Here is a 21,540-nt window from a genome sequence, read left to right as displayed (position 1 = left end):
GTGGATTCCTGTACATCTTAACCCCTTAAGGACAATGGGCGGTCCCTAAACCCATTGAAAACAATGCATTTTGAGCCCGTACATGTACGGGCTTTGTCATTAAGGGGTTAACATTGTTTGTAACACCGATGACACCAAAGTTGAAGGTTTTGTATGTAAGACATTTTTTCAGCATTTTAAACACAACACATGCTAATTTTTGGAGTTTCTCAGTTAACACTGTGAGTATAGACACAGAGAATACAGCCATTTGCAAAATACAGAAACTTATACTTTTGGCCGGCAGTTGCTTTTATTAGCTTTTACAAGCTTCATAAAGGCTGTTGGTAGTTTATTTCCCTTACGCTGCATTATCACTTCTTTTAGTCTTTGCATTGCATTTACTAACTCTATTGAGTTAATTGTTGGGCACGTAAGGTAAGTTGGTCTTGCAAGCTGGCAGTGAAACCTGCTGAGTCAATATATTTAGACAAATTGGACCTTTTTGTTTGAACTCAACTGTCAATTTGGCCTTAGATTACTTTTTAATATATACCAATGGAGCAATAAATAGATGAGCTGCTATGTCTTTCATTGTTACTTGGTGTGAGTTGGGTCAACTGTTGGTGTTGACCCAATTTTAGTTAATAAGTTAGTATAATGGATGGAAAAATCAAAGAATGGTTAATTGTAAAATTCTGTAATTTTAAGATCTTTATCACAGTACTGCACCCGCTAAATTCCTTTTTTTGTAAACCTCATGATAATACAGTTCATCAAATAATGAAAAGACAAAGTCAAAATGGGTACTGAGTCTTTAATTTACTCTGCATTTTAACTTTTTTTTTTTGCATGACTTAGACAAACCCAACATTTGCATTTTTTCTCATTTTAGAATTAAGCTTTTAACATAAAAATATTTTTTCTTTTTCTTTTTCAAAAATACAGTGGGCTCTTTCTTGTAAAAGTTCATCTTTCATGTAAAAAGCTTTCCTGTTTCTGCATTCTTAAAAAAAGTGTACGACACTCTCATCAAGGTGACCTTGTAAAGTAAGCTGTGGAGAAGACGCGGACCTCAGTGCATGAGATCCTAAGAAGTGTGTTGTTGGTCAATCCGTTACTGATGTTGAGAGCTTATCAAGATAAGAGCTAAAAGTGTGTCTAGATAAAAAAAAGGGGGGCCTGGGACGATGCGGGTCAAGCTAGCATTTCTTCAGTTATAAGCCAGCGCGTCAACATTGATTGTGGATAAAAGAAAAGCTGCACTTAAAGTTAGTTCCTTGGATATCTCTGCGGTCTTCTTCTGCCCAATAGGCTGAGCTGGTAGAAGACAAGTGAACCATTGACTATAAGCAAAACAAAAATGCTCTACAAAATAGAAAGTGTGATTACAAAATCACATGGATTAATTGTTAAAAACTGGTCTTTGTTTGCAGGTCCTTTGGGAATACATTTGTAGTGTCCACATTTGAAGGCAAAATAAAACAGGTTTGCTTTCCCTTTTGGTTTATCGCAGCCTTATCTTGCTTATCTCCTTACTATTTTTGGCACTGTTCTTAAACCAAACACCTCTGGGAATCACAAACAGGCTGAAACTGGCCTCAAAGCGGAGACCGATCACTCCAAAGAGCTATCTGTTGAAATGGATCCATGCAGGTTGTGGATGTCCTGAAGGATTCTGCATGTAGAGAGGTTTGCTTGAGTTGTACACTCGGACTTTGTCAAGTTCGTACAATAATGGAATCTGTTGTTCCAAACAGTGCACATTTTCTGCTGGTCCATTTGAACTCACGTGATAATTTAGCATTATTTCCGCAGATCCAGAACACACACCTTCAAAAAAAAATACACAGAACCAAACAATGTTAACGTCTGCATGGGAATAATAACAATAAAAAGCTCTAAAACAAACTTTCCTTTACATTAGCAAAAATTCTCTTAGGCACTTTTTTTCTAATTAGAAAACATGAAATAACTATTTTTTGTACACTGTTTTTTGGAGAATTTTGATATGAGAGAAAGGTTAAAAAAAGGATTCAGACTTAATGGTAGAACTATACAATTGATTAGTACATTAAGTACATAATCCCTGATGTTTCTGTTACAAAGAGTGTCACTCATTTAGCGTTGCCATTGTTTTTACTGCTAAGAAATGTATTTATGCCTCAGGGCCAGTGTCATTCCTTAATTAGGATCATTCTGTATTTGTAAGATACCTTTAAGTAAGATCTGTGAACATGCTGTTTTGAGTTCACTAAATGTATAGTTTATTCACAACGGTAAGGCACATCACTACATCAGATCTTCACACTGGGCTATTAAAGAGTTTTATGGTCATCTTATTTAGTACCCAGGTATGGTTGATATGTCAATAGGGAGAAACTGTTTTTATTATTTAGTGATGCTTTTGTCAAAGTTACAGCTGAAGCTGACTAGAAGCCTAAATTATTTGCAGTAACATCTGCAAATGCATTTTCTAAATATTCCATCCATCTCTACTGGTAGCTACTGGCGTTTCGGTGAATACCTTCTAAGAAATACTTACTGATCCATCCGATGCACTCGCTCCCACTTTATCACCCCTGGCATTCCAGCAAACTTCAAAAATCCCCCCTGTTCCTCTGTAGCTGTGTACTAGCGATCCACTCTGGAAGCAAAACATTTTGCATTAACCGTGATAAAAGCATATAATATGATATATATATAAGTATGTAACTAGTTAGCTATACACCTAAACATAAGGTTTTTGTCTTTTTCTATCCTAAACATAATAAAAACACAATACTGAATAAACCGTAAAAACACAACGCAAAAAAAAAGTTAGGCATACCATTATAGTTGGATTACATATTGTCCTGTTACAACTGCAATATACAGTATACTGAAGGAATACATACTACAAGAGTAAAGGTTGATGTTTTAAATGACTGTATGTATTAAAGAACCATTACTGCACTCTGTGTGTATTCTTTACGGAGAATATGGTTCTTTGAATAATACACAGAACAACTACTTACCTGGGTGTTCCATACATGGACACATTTATCAAATGAGCCACTGGCCAGGTACTTTCCATCAGGACTAAAAGCTACACTATACACAGGTTCATGATGCTTGGTTAACGTGTGAATGCAAACGCCACGCTCAACATCCCATAACCGGACTGTCGAATCAAAAGAAGCGCTGTGAAAAACATACAACAGCAAGATAAGACTAGTTAGCATTTAATCATACATGATTAGGTCACAAAGAGGTAGATATTTTTAGGAATTGGCTTTTTTTGCATTTTGAAATTAGCTAAATAACATAAAGTTATGGGTAAGTAATCTGTAAAACAGAGCCCTCTTCAGTTAGAATGCCAAGGATTGCCCTTCTCTTTATTTAGATAACTGATGTTCATCTTAGCAAATCCTAGGCTCTACAGTGCTGCATTTCATGGTCAATACACTGTAATATCACCAGTCCATATTTCTAAGTGAATCTGGTTTTATATTAAGTAAACTTCAATTAGGATTCAAAGCTTTAAATGGGAACTGGAGCAATAGATCTACCAAAGAGTGGAAGACAGTAATTTTTGTTTGGTAATATACCTGGCTAACATGATGTTTGCGTTTGGATTGCTGGTGCCTGGTCCTGTTGGACTCCATTTGATTGTGTAGATTTCTTTGTTGTGGGCCTGTAGGTCATGTACACACACATCTTGTTTCATACTCCAAATCTAGGATTAAAAAAATACAATAGTTAGTACTTCTTATTTTGTTGGAACATTGGTGTGAGCCTAATCAGTTGTTTCTTCCTATAATCGAATTATCAGAAAGAAATACCAGAGCCGTAGCTAGCTCCTTTTGCGCCAGAGGCAAGAACTGAAAATTGTGCCCCCCAGCTATTTTTTTTACATAGGCTATTTTATTTACACTGCCCTTACACACTGTCTTTAAACACACCTGCCCATAAACACACATATACACATGCACTGCCCTTACACTACTGCCCACACACACTGCCTTTACACACACCTGCCCATTAACACACATATACACATACACTGCCATTACAAATGACTGCCCTACACTACCTTTACACATACCTACCCATAAACACACACACACATACACTGCCCTTACACACGACTGCCCATACACACACCTGCCCATAAACATGCATATACACATACACTGCCCTTACACACGTCTGCCCATACACACTGCCTTTGCACATACCTGCCCATAAACACACATACACTGCCCTTACACACGACTGCCCATACACACTGCCTTTACACATTCCTGCCCATAAACACACATATACACATACACTGCCCTTACACACCTGTCCATAAGCGCTGCCTTTATGCACACCTGTCCATTAACACACATTAACTCCCCAACCCGTCCTGCAGGCTGCAGCTGCTGATCGGGCGGCTATCCTCCCTCTCGCAGCTGCGCCCAAGGCGAGTGCCTCTCTCGCCTCACCCTTCCTACAGCCCTGCGCTATACGAAAGAATATGTGTAAAGTACATGATCTAATGGGCAATTCAACCATCTTAAGATCCCACGTTTCTAAAGCTGGCTTTAATTAAAAGTTGCCGCCAGCAAACTGTTCTCATCGGAATACTGATGCTAATCTGTATCAGAGGCATGTGATGCCAATTTACTGGTTGGCATCAATGGCATTAACTTTAGTAATAGCTGTTGAACCAACTATCGAGCCATTTTAACACTTGTTTCTTTACCATGTGGTGTGCCTTGATGTGGCAGGTGAACTTGTGTGCCTTGGGCAAAATACAGAAATCCTCATGCTTTATATGAATTCCTTGTGGTTATGGCAGCACCATGGGATTTCTGGGAAAAAACAAGCCTTCTGGCTTGTCTGGTAGATGTGTTTAATAATGCTTCTAATGATTCTAAAGGACAGCTGGTAACCGGGCAATGCACAGATACAAAGAGGCAGAAGTATTCTGTGAGTGGGCCGTGACCTGAGAACATGCCAACGCTCACTGATATTATGTTGCTTCTCATGTAGCATACATGGACCTGCAGGTGACCTCATGAATGGTGTGCCACGTTGCTGCAACACCAAATGTTGCAAGATGGCAGAATTAATATTGACATGTAAATATTTGGTGACACTATATATTATATGATTTATTCTCACCTTCAATGTCATATCATCCGAGCATGAAGCTAGGAGCATCCCTGATGGGTCCCATTTGATTGCATTAACTTCATTCTATAAAAATAATAACAAAAAGATGTGGGTTACTGGTACAGTATGCTGTAGTTGAGAACCTGCCAGATATCCACAAGAGGGCAATCACATCTCACACGGAAAAGAAAAATAAGCACACTAAGTCAAATTTTTTTTCATTTTAATGTGATCATAAGTTCCGTTCTAAACTTACATTTTCAACCAAGAATAATAGTCATTGAAATATTTTTTCCACAAACCATTAAAATGCAGTTTTTCTCTGGATCCCAAAAATATTAATGTTTGGCTCTTTATGCTGTGAAACTGGTGTGGGGGTGTTCTGTCAATATTTAAAGGCTCAGCAAAGGCTTTTGCATAATATACAGTATAATCTAGATAATTCATTATTTAAATTGAATGCATTTAAAATCTTAAAACGATAAAAGAAAAAATACTGTCTTATACCAGTTAGTAATAAATATTACTGAGGATAATATTTTTCTCCTGACATTATGTTACTTGATGTTAGTTTACCCTTACTGTTAATTCATGGCACTGAAAGAGATGAACCCTAGAAGTGCTTTACGCATAACGCAAACTGACTGTGCATCTATATGGGAAACAGATCTGTCCCAAACGAATAGCAATTATACAGCTGTACATAACAGGGAAAGCAGAAATGTGCAAGATGGCGTTCCTCCTGTTGTATACCAGTGCCTAGGGTCTCTTCATACAGGATCAGGATGTGTTAAGTTAAACAGGGAATGATGTTGTTCATGCAATTTCTGAGGAGGTGAATGAGCAATTGGCCTTTTTGCTAACATAAAGAAGATTGTCAAGTCAACCGCAGTCAACTCATGTTGACTTAAGTGCCAATTGGGAAGGGGTTGTTATTAAAACCATATTGTGTTGAGTCAAGTTGACAGTCAAGGTGAAAAAAGAATCTAGTTAGACAAAGAGGCAAGTTTACCTAACTTGACGTGCCTGCATGGCAGACCTTGCCACTTTTTTGTTCAACCAACTCAGTTAACAGATTTGATGGTCAACTCAACAGCAGGTCAACATGGCAGCAAACTGATGGCAATTAGACCCAACTTAACTGTGCTTGACTCAGACGAGTTGCTGTTCAAAGTGGCCTAGTAAAGCTTACTCTGTTTACACCAGAATAGATAATATTTGTTATGGTACTATCTGATAAACTTAAAAGAATGTACATCATGGAAAAAAGAAAGAAATCGTTAAAAAGTCATACATGAATATGAGAATAAAAATAGGAATTGAAAGTAACTGTGAATAAATCAATCTTGCTAAAATTGTTCTGCAGTTTTACAGTTGTTTCCAGAAATCTGTTCTCTTTTTCTGCCAACACCATATTTGTTAAGTGTCAAGTGAAATAAATCAAGAGGAATTCCAAACATGTGGTCCTGATTATTAGAAAGCATCTTTTGTGAGTTAGTTTTACTGTTATGTAATCATGGCAGCTGAAGCCTCGTGGTTTTAAAAAGAGAAGTCTCAATTTGCCTAGAAAAAATGCATTTTTTAATCAACTTAACTGGTTTAACTTGGCATAATTGTACCCCACTGATGAAAATTAAATATACATTCCAGAATACCTAATGCATTGAAAAAGGAAATGAATGCTCGGGAAGCTTCACCATTTCACCATTATCCATATGTTAATGCCTTGAGTTTGTGGCCTCTGGTTTTTTACTATCATGACAGAAACCTCTCTAGCTCTGTGCAATATTTGGGAATTCTCAATTAAGGACTCCCACCCCTCTCCCACTCTCTCTATCTTTCCCTCTAACCAGGTATGCGTTCCTTGGGCTACATATAAGGCCGGATTGGAGCCAACAATTGGAGGCAGGGCTAGTTGTGGTTAGGCCCTTGACAACCCCAAATAAGCCATAGATTAAAGCTTTTCTAGAGGCTCAGTAATCACATTTGATTCCCAGAGCCCATCTCAGACTTTCAAGCATTACATCCAAATTGCCAGCAAAATAAATGAAATTTATAAACACATATTCAAAATTAAAAGCAGGCCATCTTGCTTCACTCACTTTTATTCATAACTGGCACATGTACAGATGTGATACACCAGGATGCAAACATGTATGAGAGTGCATAGAATGGAAAACGTGGACTAAACATTGTTTAGTTTTAATACTCATGGCTTCTTTGGCGTTCCAGTCTTCTGAATGCATACATTTCTCACACTTAAAGTCTTTGTTTAACATGCTTGCAAAAGAGAAGGCAAATTCACCAAAAGGACGGCCAATATATCATTTGTCAACTTACTGTGTGTCCTTGAAAAGTTTTGACAGGTCGGTCGCAGCCAAGTCTGCACACATGTATACACATGTCAGTACTACAAGAGGCAAACGTGGTGTTATTTTGCCAATCCACATCTAGAGCTGGAGCTGAAGAGACGGTATAATGCAAAATGTCAATGACCATTTCTTACACTTCCCAGACACTTCCCATTCCAACACTTTAGTCATTATAATCTTAATTCATGTTTCAATAAACGCCCTCTAATAAATCAACATTATATATATATATATATGTATATATATATATATATATATATATATATAGTATATTATACACACACATATAATTTAGCTTCTATAAATGTAAATATTTACCAGTACCTGAATGAAAGGGGAACTGTTGCTTTGCTTCTCCTGTATGAGCGTCCCAAATTATTGTCGTCTGTAAGATTTATAATAAATCACATATTATAATATATGTAATTATTATAATACTAAGGTGTTGACCTCTGAAAAGTATTCCATGACATATTTATTCAAACCATTCAAACAGTATTAAATAGCTTTGCATATTTTTTTTTCCACTGAGATAATGGATTGTTAGGCAAAAATGTTTTACAAAAGTCTTTTTTTTATATATATACATATTTTCATTTAAAAAGTCATATTATTCCATTCTTTGAACGGTAATACATTTGTCCTTGATTAGACTGACAAACTATTTAATATTCTTTCCGCATACTCATCCCACAGGCATTTGTGTGTGTTGGCAAGTTGTTTTCACAGCTTAATTCATTCGGCACAATAAGGAGGGTAGGAAAAAATGTCAGATATAGTTTCACATTTAATAAAGAATACAACATCACTTACATTAAACCCAAAAGCTTAATTTCCATAGGAAAATGCAGCATTATATCAGGATCAAAGCCAGGCTTGTTTATAATTTTCTGATATTATACTTTACCTCTGTCACTGGTAAAGTAAATGGTATTTAGAAACAAATGCACACAGATAAGAAGAAACGTTGTCTGCTACTATAGTAAGGGAAGCTAAACATGCATATGATGCACAGAAGACTATCTGGGTGATCCCAGGACAAAATGAGCAAGTAAGGTTTGAGGTCTTACAACAGTTAGAAAAAAAAAATGAGCAAATTAGATGAAAAAAATGTTTCTTATCAATATAAATCCTGCCCTAAAACACATACCTTATCAACCCCCGCACTCAGTATGTAGTTCCCCTTTTTGTTCCACTTCAGTGCAAATATGGGACCTTTATGTTGGCCGAGAGTACTTGCAAGGTTACCTGTACACAACATAAAAGAGTTGCAATTTCAATATATTACAGATTACTGTACTTCTGTCTTTCTATATTGGTAATCAAAATATGAAAAATAAGTATAATTTTTCAAACAATTCTACTAGAATTAAAAGTCTAAAATGTAATCCTTAAAATGCACCTCCGTCTTATTTGTAAGAACAAACAGGTGTGGCCAGAATATTCGCTTGAATTACAATAACTTTGGAGGAGAAACACTTGCACAAGATCAGCTTACCATCCTGCGTCCAAATCCTTGCAAAGCCGTCATATGATCCTGTAGCTAAGAGCGTGCCATCGGTCTACAAAAGGATGAAAGGAACAAAGGAAATCTGTTTTAATGTGCACCAAGGGCGTAAATGCCAACCAAACCACAAAAATCCTTGCGCAAAATGTACAATCAGCCTTGACACTCAGGCTTAAAAGTGCTGTTTTGCTCAAATAAAGCACAAATTGCACTTATTATGGAAGGAAATAAAGCTTAGGCAATGTATAATTGTATTATTTCCTCTGGTGGTTTAATCGGACAAAAAAAAAAACAATATAGAAACTTTTAAGAAGCCATTTCAGTTTGTAACAACCTATCAGTGCCTGTCTTTGGATCACATGGCAATTGAGTGTCCCTGTCGATAATCATGAATGAGACAAAGTTTTACAAGATTAAAGAATTATTTCTGGGAAAGTTTTGGACATTCAACAGTACTTGGAATAGTGTTTCACGTGCTGCATTTAGTTAAAAGGTATTATATTCAGCAGAGTCGGTGGAATAATACCTTTAACGAGCTAAAGGCACTTAAAAAAAAGTCTATTGTTAGTTATGTTTCCTTTTCATTCTTCCAAAACTTGTCTACTCATGTGTATAAAGTTACACTCACATTAATAACATTACTCATTTAGGTAGAGTTTGCATTCATTTCTCTGCTAACGTATGCATAATTCATTTACAGCATCAAGAGGAAAACGCTGAATAAACAAGACAAGTTTAAGACTGTTTAAAAGACTTTCAAAGAATATAAAGTAAATCTGCTGCTTATGGGAGTCAGCCCAGCCACAGCTTATTTAGGTGGAGCTTTCAAGCAGTCCGTACAATGGACTACAATGCAGAATTAAGCATTTCATATGTACTAGCCAACAAAAATGAAGAGTAACACTGTGATTTACCTATTCATATGCTCTTGCATTAATAACTTACATTCCAGTCCAAAGAAGTCACATCTTTGTTGCTTGGAACATCTTGCCCTCCTTCTCGTATACAGTGCCTTAGAACTAGCTGTGTAGAATTGCCGCTGCTGTTTTCATTCAAATTCCATATTCTTGCTGTAGAATCTCCTGACCTTAAGATTAAAAAAGAACAATCTTTATGGATGATGTCTGCAGAGTGACATTTGGCCTACAGGACCATGGCTGAATTGTTAATGATAATCTACCATCCAGAGCTATGAAGAGTTTCTAAAACTGGATTCAACTTAAACACTTCTCCCCGGTCTAGCCATGTCTCTGCCATAACTAGAACTGCCTAGAACTATTTTGGGTCATCCCTGAACAGTGCTAGCATCAGGTCACCACTGTTTATGTCATACTCTAAACCCATAACATAATGACATAAAAAAATGTATTATTTTATTAGAGAATAAGGCAATAACAGGGAGTCGGGTCAACATTCTCTGTCCTACCATAGCTGTTTGTTGGCTTTCTATCCATTGAGGTAAACCCCCGATATGTCAACATACTTTAATAAAAGTAAGTAAATAGTCAAGTGAATGAACAACATGTGCCATTAAAAGAATGTCACTTATTCGGTTTACATTGCTGGAGACAGCTACTGGTTATAGATGATGGGTCTTGCATTGGCCCTAAAAGATTACAGCTGAACAGGATCAGACGCGATGTAAAAAAATGTTTAAAATGGGAAAACTAATGCTTTATTATTTGACATTTATAGCAGCTCTTTAACTAAAACAAACACATAATTTCCATTAATCAGTGTGCATTTCAGTTGTGTTTTCTTAAAATACTTCAATGTCTCTTCAACTTTCACACATTTAGCTCTTTCCACCAGAGTCCTAATGTACCATTTCCTAATGCATCATCATGAGACTTACCCCGATGCTAGGAGATCACTAACAGGATTCCAGGCACAAATGAAAACTTCTGATTCATGGCCGCGAAGCACTGTTGCTTTGTTAGGTGGAATTTCCACATCTCCATCAATTTCCATTGGTTCTGCATGGTTATCTGCAGAAGACATCAGAAATTTGTTACAAGCTCAATAAAGCACAAACGTTATTTAATGGTACTGTCAGCTGGTGGCAAGACAGAATCATTTATGTGTCTGCCCTATACTTATTTTTAATTCAATGGAAGTGCAACGGGAAAATTGAAATGTCCAAATCCCAATAAATTATCATGATACGCATCATTATGATTTTAACATACCTCGAGAGACTCGTCAGCAAGAACATAGTTTGACATTGCCATTATATTCATAAACTTGGTTTAAAAAGTCACGAGTCAATAAAGAATAGAGTGATTTATCACAGATGTTTCTAGTGTCTACTCTGAATTCTAAAGAACATAAAAAATTATGGCACATAAGATGTTGATGAAAGGCAAAGGTACTGGTTTAGACTTTGATAAATATAAGAATATGTACAGATATTAAATAGAATACCAAGAAGTAGACCAGGGCTTCCCAATGCTGTGTACTTAGCAATAAATGATGTTCCATAATACTATACACAATGTCAGTCAAGTAACGGGGTTAACACAACTGGCATAAACTTTAAGACCCACAATCACACTCATTACATCATTATTTAGTGACAAGGAGGTCATTTATTGTTAGTAACAAGTATGCTCCTTAATATAAAAGTGGGGGTTATGATGTCACAGAATCAGCATAAATTCCAGGTTGTGTCCTACACACAGGAAGCATAAAATTGAATAACACAATCCATACTAGCCGACCAACCATTGTAAACCCACTTTTGCAAACCAGGTAGGTTTCTTAATAAGGTTAAATAATTCTGCATCAGCTGCACACAATTCAAGTAGTTTTTCTTATATTAATCAACATCTTAGTTTTTCGTAAATGCATATATTTAAATATAGGGGTCACATCTGACTGTGGGGAACCAACAGCACATTATAGACACTACTATTGCCCGTACTGTCAGAGAGAGAAAGCAGGTGATAGGAAGTAATGAGTAGTATGATAAGCAATGCAGCTTTTTCATGCAAAAATTAGGCGTAAAAAGGATAGAGGGTATAGGAACGAAGGGTAGAAGACATAAAAGGATGGGAATGATTGACCAGATAAGCAGTACTATAAGGGAAATAAGAGATGCTAATAGTGTGCACAAAGTAGATGGGAGTGATTATGGGATGAAGTGGTGGAGACTTAGAACAGACAATGAGAAGCGGATGAAGTACCGGTATGTGGTGGTGGATTTATGAAGAATAAGGAATGAGTAAATGAAGATGCATTTATGGAATGTACAGATGCTAGTGGGAAGTGGAAAAAATGAGGTTATAGAAAGAGGGAAAAAGAGGGATACTCTTGTGTGTATTGCTGGGACCATCTCTGAAATTAACTTACTACACCCTGATGCCCCAGGAATGTGGGCAAACGGCACTACTGCATAACGACTACTGCATAAAAAAATTGTATGTTGTAATATGTGTTCTGCTACCTTAAATATTTTTCCAATGAAACACACAAAAATGAACAGGGTCTGTAGACATTTAGTACCATTGAATTAATTCATTAATTATTCTCATCTTCTCTAATTTGTCTCCTATTCCCCCTCTCTCTTCTCTTTTTGCTCCTGCTTCTTCTTTTTTCTCTCATCCTCCCCCCACTAATTCTCAACTCCATTATCCTTTCTTTTTATCTCACTCTTTGTTCTCCCCCCTGAACCAAACATTTCTACTGTTACTGGTAAAGCCACACTTATGGCCATACCACTGACCACACGCCAGCCACATCCCCAGGATGCGGCTCAGTAAAAAGTCTATCTATCCATTTATCCATCCATCCATCCATATGATTGATGCAAGTCCAAGTACTGGCAATGATGTCAGGAAGGCTTTCTGATCATCTGAAACCTATTGTTTCTTTTTAACCAGATGACCTTCAAATTTTTGGCATGTTAGATTTGCCTCTGTCCAGGCACTATAATAAGCAACAGCATTCTAATTTGTACTTCATATTTCAACCAACGCGGCAAATCAGTTTGAAAATTGTGCAGAGAAGACCATTTGACTTGGCAGCATGCAAATAAATTACCACTGAGATGAATTTCTTACTAAAAGTGATTTAACTAGTTCCAGATGTTAAAGGGCAGCCGTAGCTAAAGCCCAAAGTTGTTCCTATATAGAAGGATGATTTGTAAAGAAGAATGTAAACATATCATAAAAACCGCACATGCGTCGATAACACTTCATATAAGTAACGCAGCTGTTTTGTCACCAGTCTGGGGGAACCAATTTACTTTTTGTGCAATTGCTCATAAGAGCACTAATTTACCAGGGTACTGTTGTCGGGCACAGCAGGAAGTGAAAAGTGGAAAGGAAATAAGCTTCCCCCTAACTGTTAAAATTGCATTGTAAGTGGAGATACCTTATGCTCTGCCAGCACATGGAAGCTTTAGGAACCATCTACAGAAATATATAGGCAGATGAAAATAAAGAAAAGAAAAAATGTCGGTGCGCTAAGCTAGTCACAGGCTCAAATAATACAAATGTGTAATACGAGGCCTACCAAACAGGTGTAAGCATGCTGCAAAAAACAGTGTATTGGCTGTACAATGTATACAAAAAACAAAATACTGTCTGCGCTTCTTACCCTAATAAAGTTGGCAACAAATATATAAACATAATATAAATGAGAGGTTTTGGTTATATGAATTGGCCAAAGCATAATTAAGCTCACCCGCCACGTAAAGGCACACTCTCAATAGGGTGAGAACCTACTCTCACCTCCTACATAGTGGGCACATGAAAATAAACCCAATAACAAAAAACATCAAAAATAAAAAGTAAAAATAAAAATAAAAAATGCAACCAATTACACTATGCCATCGGTAACTAGGGTGGAAGATGACCACTTTGCACCACAATCACACCACAGGAAATTACTTCATTTCTTAGCTCACGGTCAACTACACCTGATAAAGATCATATTCTTACTTATTGCATGTGCCCCATTTTCTTCACCGTTCACCGTGGCTGATCCATTCTTTGGTGTATTCTGTTGTGTTGCTGAAGTTGTTGAGGAGGTGTTGACTGGGGCTACACTGGATGCGGCTCCAGCTGCAGCAGCTTGTTGTTGAGCTAACTTTTCTCTGAAGGCCTGTTGTCGAGTCTGTACAACATCCGGCATTACAGCATCAATCAAGGATAATGATTCTATTGGACGGCCATCAAAGACTGTTCCATCCTGGATAGATGAGAGAAGAAAGTTTATTTGAATTTTGCAGACCATAAATAAAAGATAAGTGTAAGTGAGCCAAGGGTTAGAGATGACGAGATCTAAAACTGGGAAACTATGGGTCACATAAATACCTTTTATTGTTTTCATTCTGTTACATACACATTTTATTCATTTATTTAATGTTTTTGTTTATTAAAATTGAATTCAATAGTATGATGCATCCATGGGCAAAACAGTCACAGAGTCTTTTATTATAACATATTCCAGTAGGTAAGAGTAAATTTATGATAAATCTGCTTAAGGCATTTTTTATAAGTCCAAGGCATATTATACCATTTCCAAATATGTCCTTTAAACAGAAAAATACAATTTACTTGTGTAAAAATGTTATCACTGTCTAGTCCCATACCTTTGTGGTGGTATGATCCAGATCTTCACATCTGATTGAAATATCAACTAATACCAAATAGCCTTCTACTGGAATGACTGGCTTCAGCCCTGCTTCCTTATGTACCTGTGCTATTCTGACATGCTTCTAGCTCCACTGCTAGTAGGTTAAAGTTATAATCTGAGCAATCCATCCTCTTAAAGTCTATGAGAAGAGTGTGCACCTCTTACAATGGGATGGGACATGTATACAATTTTTGATAAACATTTTATATACAGTATATATATGTTTTAGTATGTATGTGCAAGGTGAATGCTGAAGGTTCGGTGGAAGTAGATTCCAGAGATATGGGGCAGCCCGAGTGAAATCTTGTAAACGGGAAAAGGAAGAGGTGATAAGTGAGGAGGAGAGCCTTAGCCATAGGAAGAACGTAAGGATTGAGTAGGAGAGTATTTACTTATGAGGGCAGAAATGTATGGAGGGGCAGTGACGATGGAGAAAGAGGACAGTGATCACTGCTGACAGAGACACAGATGTCTCCCACGGACAGAGGTCATCAACAAATCGATTAATAACACCCCTCCACATAGAGGTTAATGTGTTTGTATGTTGGTGGGAGATGGGCTGTTTAAGGTGGCCCTGGCTCTGATATTATTTGAACTAATTAAATCTCAATTTCTTAAATATTAATGATAAACTGTAGAAGAATATTATAACAACTGCAACTAGAGGAACATTTCTTGTATCCTCCCTTTCTTCACTTTGGGAATACATTTTATAACTGCTATTAGCTTAAACAGTTGGAAATGGAGGAACAAAGCGTCTGATAGGAAAATTATAGTGTTCCTGATGAGACGATAACATTATTCTGTTACAGCATATGCATTTTCCTATGTGATTATAATTGCATTGCTAGTTGGAGGAGCAAAAGATGTTATTGTTAATCTCTTCCACTTTGGAAGATGTGGCAGCCAACAAGGGCATGTATGTGCTGTGGCATAGTGAAGGGTTTGGGTAATTAAAAAAAAACACCTACAAGCAGAACTTTAATACTGTATATGCTTGTATACATGTTGGATATATTATTATTATTATTATTATTATTAGCAGTTGTAGTATAAAGGCAGAATAACCACCAGTAACTAAGGATTCTTTCATTTTACTTCCATGAGATCCTTATATGGATCTCTACCAGTACCACACTGGAAAGGAACAATTGGCCACTGCAACTTAAAGCCAAAGGCCAATAAACCATGTGTAGCTGCACACTGCAATTTTGCAGTATGTAACCATGTGTATCCAACAGGTGGCTGCACACTAAAGGTCACATGAACACGATGAAAGGTAGTAGGAGCTGTCAGGCACCAGTATTTTGTAGTGTATCCAATGGCCGGTCCTGGTACTGAATTCAACACAGATCTGCTTAGTCCTGTTATAATGCTATAATGGAAAATTGTTTTATAAAGAATTTATTTTATGTGAGTACATTTAATTCTAAATTTTAAAATCCAATAGCAAAGGCAACATTTTCCAATAGCTGTATATTTTAGGTAAGAATATCGGTAGAAGCTAGCTGGATTGTCATGTCTTACATGCTGCCTCAAAGGGACCCTACAGTCATCATATGCATCTAATGCATATGATAGCGGAAATTTCTCGTTACATAAACACCTTTCATTGGAAGAATTCAGTAGAATGCCCGACTTCTAGCTCTTTTGCCTAAAGGTGATACATTGAGTTGAATGCATCGCCTGCTTTCCAGTGCACACAAACAGTATACTCACTGCCAGCTAGCACCTGTGCCTGCTCTCGCAAGAGATTCAGGGGGTCTAAGGAGTCCAACCAGAAGTACGCTCATTACATTATGCAATATACTACCATCAGCTACGATAGGGGCAGTAAACATATTTGACAAAGACAATTTCAAAACACGTTAAGGCATATTGGTACTGAAGGAGAAGAGGGCCCTGCACTCTAGCAGCCAAAACTGCTTATAAGAAAGTTGATCACATTTTGCAGTGCAGTGTTTTTGGAGGATGCATATATTTTTCATTGAATGCGCTGTATGGAGATTATATTGTCCCATTTAATAAACACACTTACTTCATTAATGCTGATCTCTGCCTCCACATACTGTAAACCTTTCTGCAGAATGGAGATGAGGGCAGCAGGGGGCACTAGTGTCCCATTAATGTTGGACTGGCTGATGTGACTTTCAATTCCGAATGTGAAGGCTGAGTGAGAGAAACCTAGAAACAAGAAGAAGGCAGCCATGATATATTCATCAATCCAACCCCCATGTATTAAAAACATCAGCATCTTCATTTTATCCAAAACAATACAGGTTTAGAAAACATAATGGTCTCATCATCTTATCAGGAAATATTAAGGTTTTTAAAATGCATGAAGCTGTGTGATGTAAGAATATTTATTGGGATTATGTAAAAATGTATTATGTAAGTAACAATATTAGTGTCTTGAAAATGATTTCTCTACAATTTTGGATATCCTTAAAAAGGACATTAAAATCATGGCTTAGTGCATTAAATAAACCTACGTACTGGTGTATACAGATTAAAGATGCCGTTCCACCTTCTGAACTGTAACTAAATGCAGCATCATAATTATTATTATTTATTGTTTTATATAGCGGCATTAAATCCCGTAGCGCTGTACAATGGGGCATAAGGAACTTTGTTCATAGGAATGTTTGATGCTGAAACTCTTCCTAGAAAAAAAGGCCTGGGCAATTTTCTTAATTTTGCTGTAGTTACATTTAGGTGACAAAATGAGTTTGACTCAGGAAACGCGTAGGGTGGGATCTCATTTGATCCAAACACTGGACTGCAGACCCACATGTAGGAAATAAAATTCAACGCTTCTTGTCTCTAGCTTGCGGAGATTAGCTAACTGACTGTTTCTCAAGGAAGAAGAATACTCATTTAACATCAACATTTGAAACTCTTTTTACTGATTATTTATTGTTTTATATAGCACCATCAAATTCCGTATGTGTGTATATATATATATATATATATATATACACACACAAACACTGTTGTTAATATTGATTTATATTAAATGTATTTTTTTTATGGGAAGTCGGTGCCTTTAACAGTAACCGTACATCTTTTTTTCTTTAATGGAAGATACCACTGCCTGGAGTTGCAGTTGAGATGGCTGCTAGTTGGCTCTGGAGAAGATCGCTTGCCTCTACTACTATAGAAACCACTAGAATCAATCGCTCGGTTGGAATCGGATCCTCCTCACCATGTTATATACTACTTGTTATGTCCTGCCTGCTCAAGGTACAGCGCTATAGAATATGATAGCCATACCTGGGAACGTCTGAGCTCCCTTGTGGGATGCGGCCAGGACTGCCCACTGATGTCAGCGGGCGGTTCCCGCTGACGTCGAGGGCGGGAAACACCCCATTTAAAGGGAGCGGGCGTGTCAAGACTCAGAGGATTCGGGTCTTGACCTGGAGAAGCTGTGCTTTACACGGCGATCTCCGGGTCAAACCCGGAAAATTCCCAGGTATGATGATGGCGCTATATAAAACAATAAATAATAATCTATAATTGCACAATATATTCTGCTAATTTAGTGATTTATTGTTCTTTTTCATATACCCTTATGCATACTGCAAACTAGGGCTGAAACAACTAATCGATAAAATCGATAATAATCGATTATGAAATTCGTTGGCAACGAATTTCATCATCGATTAATCGAATCGATTTTTATCGATTATAAAAGGAGGTTTTTTCAGAGCAAATGCTCTGAAAAACTCCTCTCCTTATATAATCCGACCTCAAACAGAGATCGGATTATAACACCGGAATCCAGATCCCCCGCAACGCTGCAGGAGACCTGGATTCCCCTCACTGTCGGCCGGTCTCTCACTTCCGTCTCTCTCCCCCCTCCCATACACCCCTCTGACTCCTCCCCCTCCCATACATCACTCTGCCTCTCTACCCGGCACCGTTACTGACAGGGACTTTCACTGCAGCTTCATAGAAGTCACAGTGTAAGTGAAGTGCAGTAACGGAGGCTGTCTGTGCGATGCAGACACTCACAGGCTGACAGAGAATCATCCTCTCTGATAGCCGGTGGGGGTCTGCATCGCACAGACAGCCTCCGTTACTGCACTTCACTTACACTGTGGCTTCTATGAAGCTGCAGTGTAAGTGAACTGTCAGTAACGGAGCCGGGTAGAGAGGCAGAGCGGTGTATGGGAGGGGGGAGGAGTCAGAAGGGTGTATGGGAGCCACCCTCCCATACACCACTGTGCGATGCAGACCCCCACCAGCTGACAGAGAGGATGATTCTCTGTCAGCCTGTGAGTGTCTGCATCGCACAGACAGCCTCCGTTACTTCACTTCACTCCACTTACACTGTGGCTTCTATGAAGCTGCAGTGAAAGTCCTTGTCTAGTGAAGATCCGTTGCTGACAGGAGGCAGAGTGGAGTATGGGAGGGGGGAGGAGGCAGAGTGGAGTATAGGAGGGGGAGGAGCCAGAGTGGAGTATGGGAGGGGGAGGGGCCAGAGTTGTACGGGAGAGGGGAGGATCCAGAGTGGTTTATGGGAGGGGGGAGGAGGCAGAGTGAAGTATGGTAGGGGGGAGGAGGCAAAGTGGTGTATGGGAGGGGGAGGAGCCAAAGTGATGTATGAGAGGGGGAGGAGGCAGAGTGCTGTATGGGAGGGGGAGGAGGCAGAGTGGAGTATGGGAGGGGGAGGAGGCAGAGTGGAGTATGGGGGGGAGGAGCCAGAGTGGAGTATGGGGGAGGAGCCAGAGTGGTGTATGGGAGGGGGAGGAGCCAGAGTGGTGTATGGGAGGGGGAGGAGCCAGAGTGGTGTATGGGTGAGTTATAGTGGTGTATGGGGGGTATTATGAATTTCAGGGCATATAGGGGGTATAAGGCATATCGATATTAGGCATATCAGGGGGTCATAAAACATCTGGGGGTAAAAGGTATATCAGGGGGCTCAGTTGCATATCACTGGCATATAAGGAGTATAAGGCATATCGGGGCACAGTGGCATATCAGGGGCACAGTGGCATATCAGGGGGCACAGTGGAATCTGGCATATAAGAGGTATAAGGCAAATATGGGGGCAGAGTGGCAAGCTGGGGGTCTGATGTGCATAACCGGGGGCAGTTTGGTAAATAAAAAAAATTTAAACAAGGCTTTTTTTCTCATAGTTTTTATTAAATATGAAAAATAGTTAACATATGAATTCATATTTACTAATAACTTTGTATTAAAACCTAGTTGGAGAAACACCGTGTTTGGGTTCTTGTAGCTTTTATTATTATGTCAGTAAAATAAGAAGGTGAATAGAGAGAGGCCATTGCAATAAAGAGATGAAAGTGTAAATTGTACGTTTTTTATTACATTATTTTAAATTTAAAAAAATTGCATTTTTTTATCCGATTAATCGATTAATCGAAAAAATAATCGGCCAACTAATCGATTATTAAAATAATCGTTAGTTGCAGCCCTACTGCAAACTAAAAATGAGATCTGCATTTTACCAACGACTTGCTTTCAATACCCATTCAAATCTAATCTGTAATCTAATTAATACACTGTTACACATAAAACGGCCTATACTTTATTAAGTAGACACCTTTTTTATTCGTTACGTTGATTAAAAGCGTTGATAGCCTTAAGAGTGGCGACATGCCTAGAACATTTACCTCATCTGAAAAATCAAACACAATTTACGCAATGCATGCTCTGAGTCATTGTACAGCGCTCCAGTTTCAACACGATACACCAAATAAATGCTTTGCGTGTTTAGTGGAAGAATAATCCGCTTAAAATTACATTCTGGTTATTAGAAGTAATTATATGTCTGCTTTTTTGTACAATGGCATTCTGCAAAGAGAAAAATGCTTCCATATTTCCTAGGATTGTACAAAATGCACGACCATTCTGGAAGGCCCGTTATATGTATGAATGTATGAATGTTCGGGTGTATTATTATATAGTGATTTATATAGCGCCGTCATATGGTGCAGCACTGTACAGTGAGGATGTATGTGTAATTAAGAGACGAGCAGTCACATTAAGAGTTACAAACATATGTCTGGGGTTGCGTGTGGCAAGCTGAACAGGATGTAGATAGCACAGTTGGAACCTGGTTATCAGCACATTGTCCTAAGCATTTAAAGATTCATGGCAGCTGGTCAAGACAGGGCTCACAGCAGGAAGTTCTGGACTCTGGAAGTAACTGCCTTTGTTCACTTAGCAAGTAACAAGAAATGCCAAAATAATCAACTAAGACAAATAATGAATGTTTGCTTATATGTTCACAAATTAAATTATTGTAATGGGAAAAAAAGGTCCACAAATAAAAAACTCTATCAGTAAGCGAAATTATTGTTTACGATAAAATTTTTAATTGAAAAAAAAAGTTTCAATTAAGATTAGTCAGAGGCATATTTTTATTCAAAAAGTTCCCAAGAAGACCCAAAGCAAAGTGAAATACCCTACCAATGAAGTCTGGTCAACAAACCTTGGACCCGTTTTCCTTCTTCTGAGGGAACGAGTTTCTGTAGGGGTGGGGCCAGCTGCATACAGGGGTGGGGCTAACCCCATAAAGAGGGATGTAGGAGGGAACAAAGCAGGAGGCAGGGCAGAGAGTGGACAATCGAGTAGACACAATGTGTCTGTAGGTGTGGCCTCATGCCTCTCCCCTGCCCAGAGAAAGAAGAAACTGACCCAAGGAAGCAGGATACCTCCCGCTCCCTTGATTTTGGGTTGATTAGAGGGAGAGCTATGATCTCCCTAACCAGTACTACTCCTGCAGATACCCTTCTGGCCCACGGGCAGTGCCAGAGTGCCTGATGGGTCAGTCTGAAGGTAATTTGTTTATTTTGAAGGTTTCATGAATGAAGCTTGGGGTCTCTTTGTTAGCTTCCTGCTTGCTGATCTGATGTATCGGTGCTGGGC

At 38.3% G+C, this 21,540-nt stretch overlaps 1 protein-coding gene across 3 annotated transcripts in view; it reads right to left on the bottom strand.

Moving 5' to 3' along the window:
- Positions 1 to 776: 776 nt before the first annotated feature.
- Positions 777 to 21,540, bottom strand: part of TBL1X (transducin beta like 1 X-linked) — a 120,450-nt gene continuing 99,686 nt past the window's right edge. For all 3 annotated transcript variants that reach the window (XM_053457405.1, XM_053457404.1, XM_053457406.1), the window contains 13 exons: positions 16,682 to 16,827; positions 13,947 to 14,196; positions 10,859 to 10,991; positions 9,949 to 10,090; positions 8,995 to 9,058; positions 8,647 to 8,744; positions 7,821 to 7,881; positions 7,465 to 7,586; positions 5,134 to 5,208; positions 3,570 to 3,697; positions 2,997 to 3,162; positions 2,525 to 2,626; positions 777 to 1,812 (listed from right to left, as the gene is read on the bottom strand). In XM_053457405.1, the coding sequence (XP_053313380.1) occupies positions 1,786 to 1,812; positions 2,525 to 2,626; positions 2,997 to 3,162; positions 3,570 to 3,697; positions 5,134 to 5,208; positions 7,465 to 7,586; positions 7,821 to 7,881; positions 8,647 to 8,744; positions 8,995 to 9,058; positions 9,949 to 10,090; positions 10,859 to 10,991; positions 13,947 to 14,196; positions 16,682 to 16,827 (1,514 nt within the window). In that variant the 3' untranslated portion in view covers positions 777 to 1,785. The remainder of the gene's footprint in view (positions 1,813 to 2,524; positions 2,627 to 2,996; positions 3,163 to 3,569; positions 3,698 to 5,133; positions 5,209 to 7,464; positions 7,587 to 7,820; positions 7,882 to 8,646; positions 8,745 to 8,994; positions 9,059 to 9,948; positions 10,091 to 10,858; positions 10,992 to 13,946; positions 14,197 to 16,681; positions 16,828 to 21,540) is intronic.

The sequence above is a fragment of the Spea bombifrons genome, chromosome 2 (assembly GCF_027358695.1).
Source record: "Spea bombifrons isolate aSpeBom1 chromosome 2, aSpeBom1.2.pri, whole genome shotgun sequence".
Lineage (NCBI taxonomy): Eukaryota > Metazoa > Chordata > Amphibia > Anura > Pelobatidae > Spea > Spea bombifrons.
This window is presented reverse-complemented; position numbering and strand designations above follow the sequence as displayed.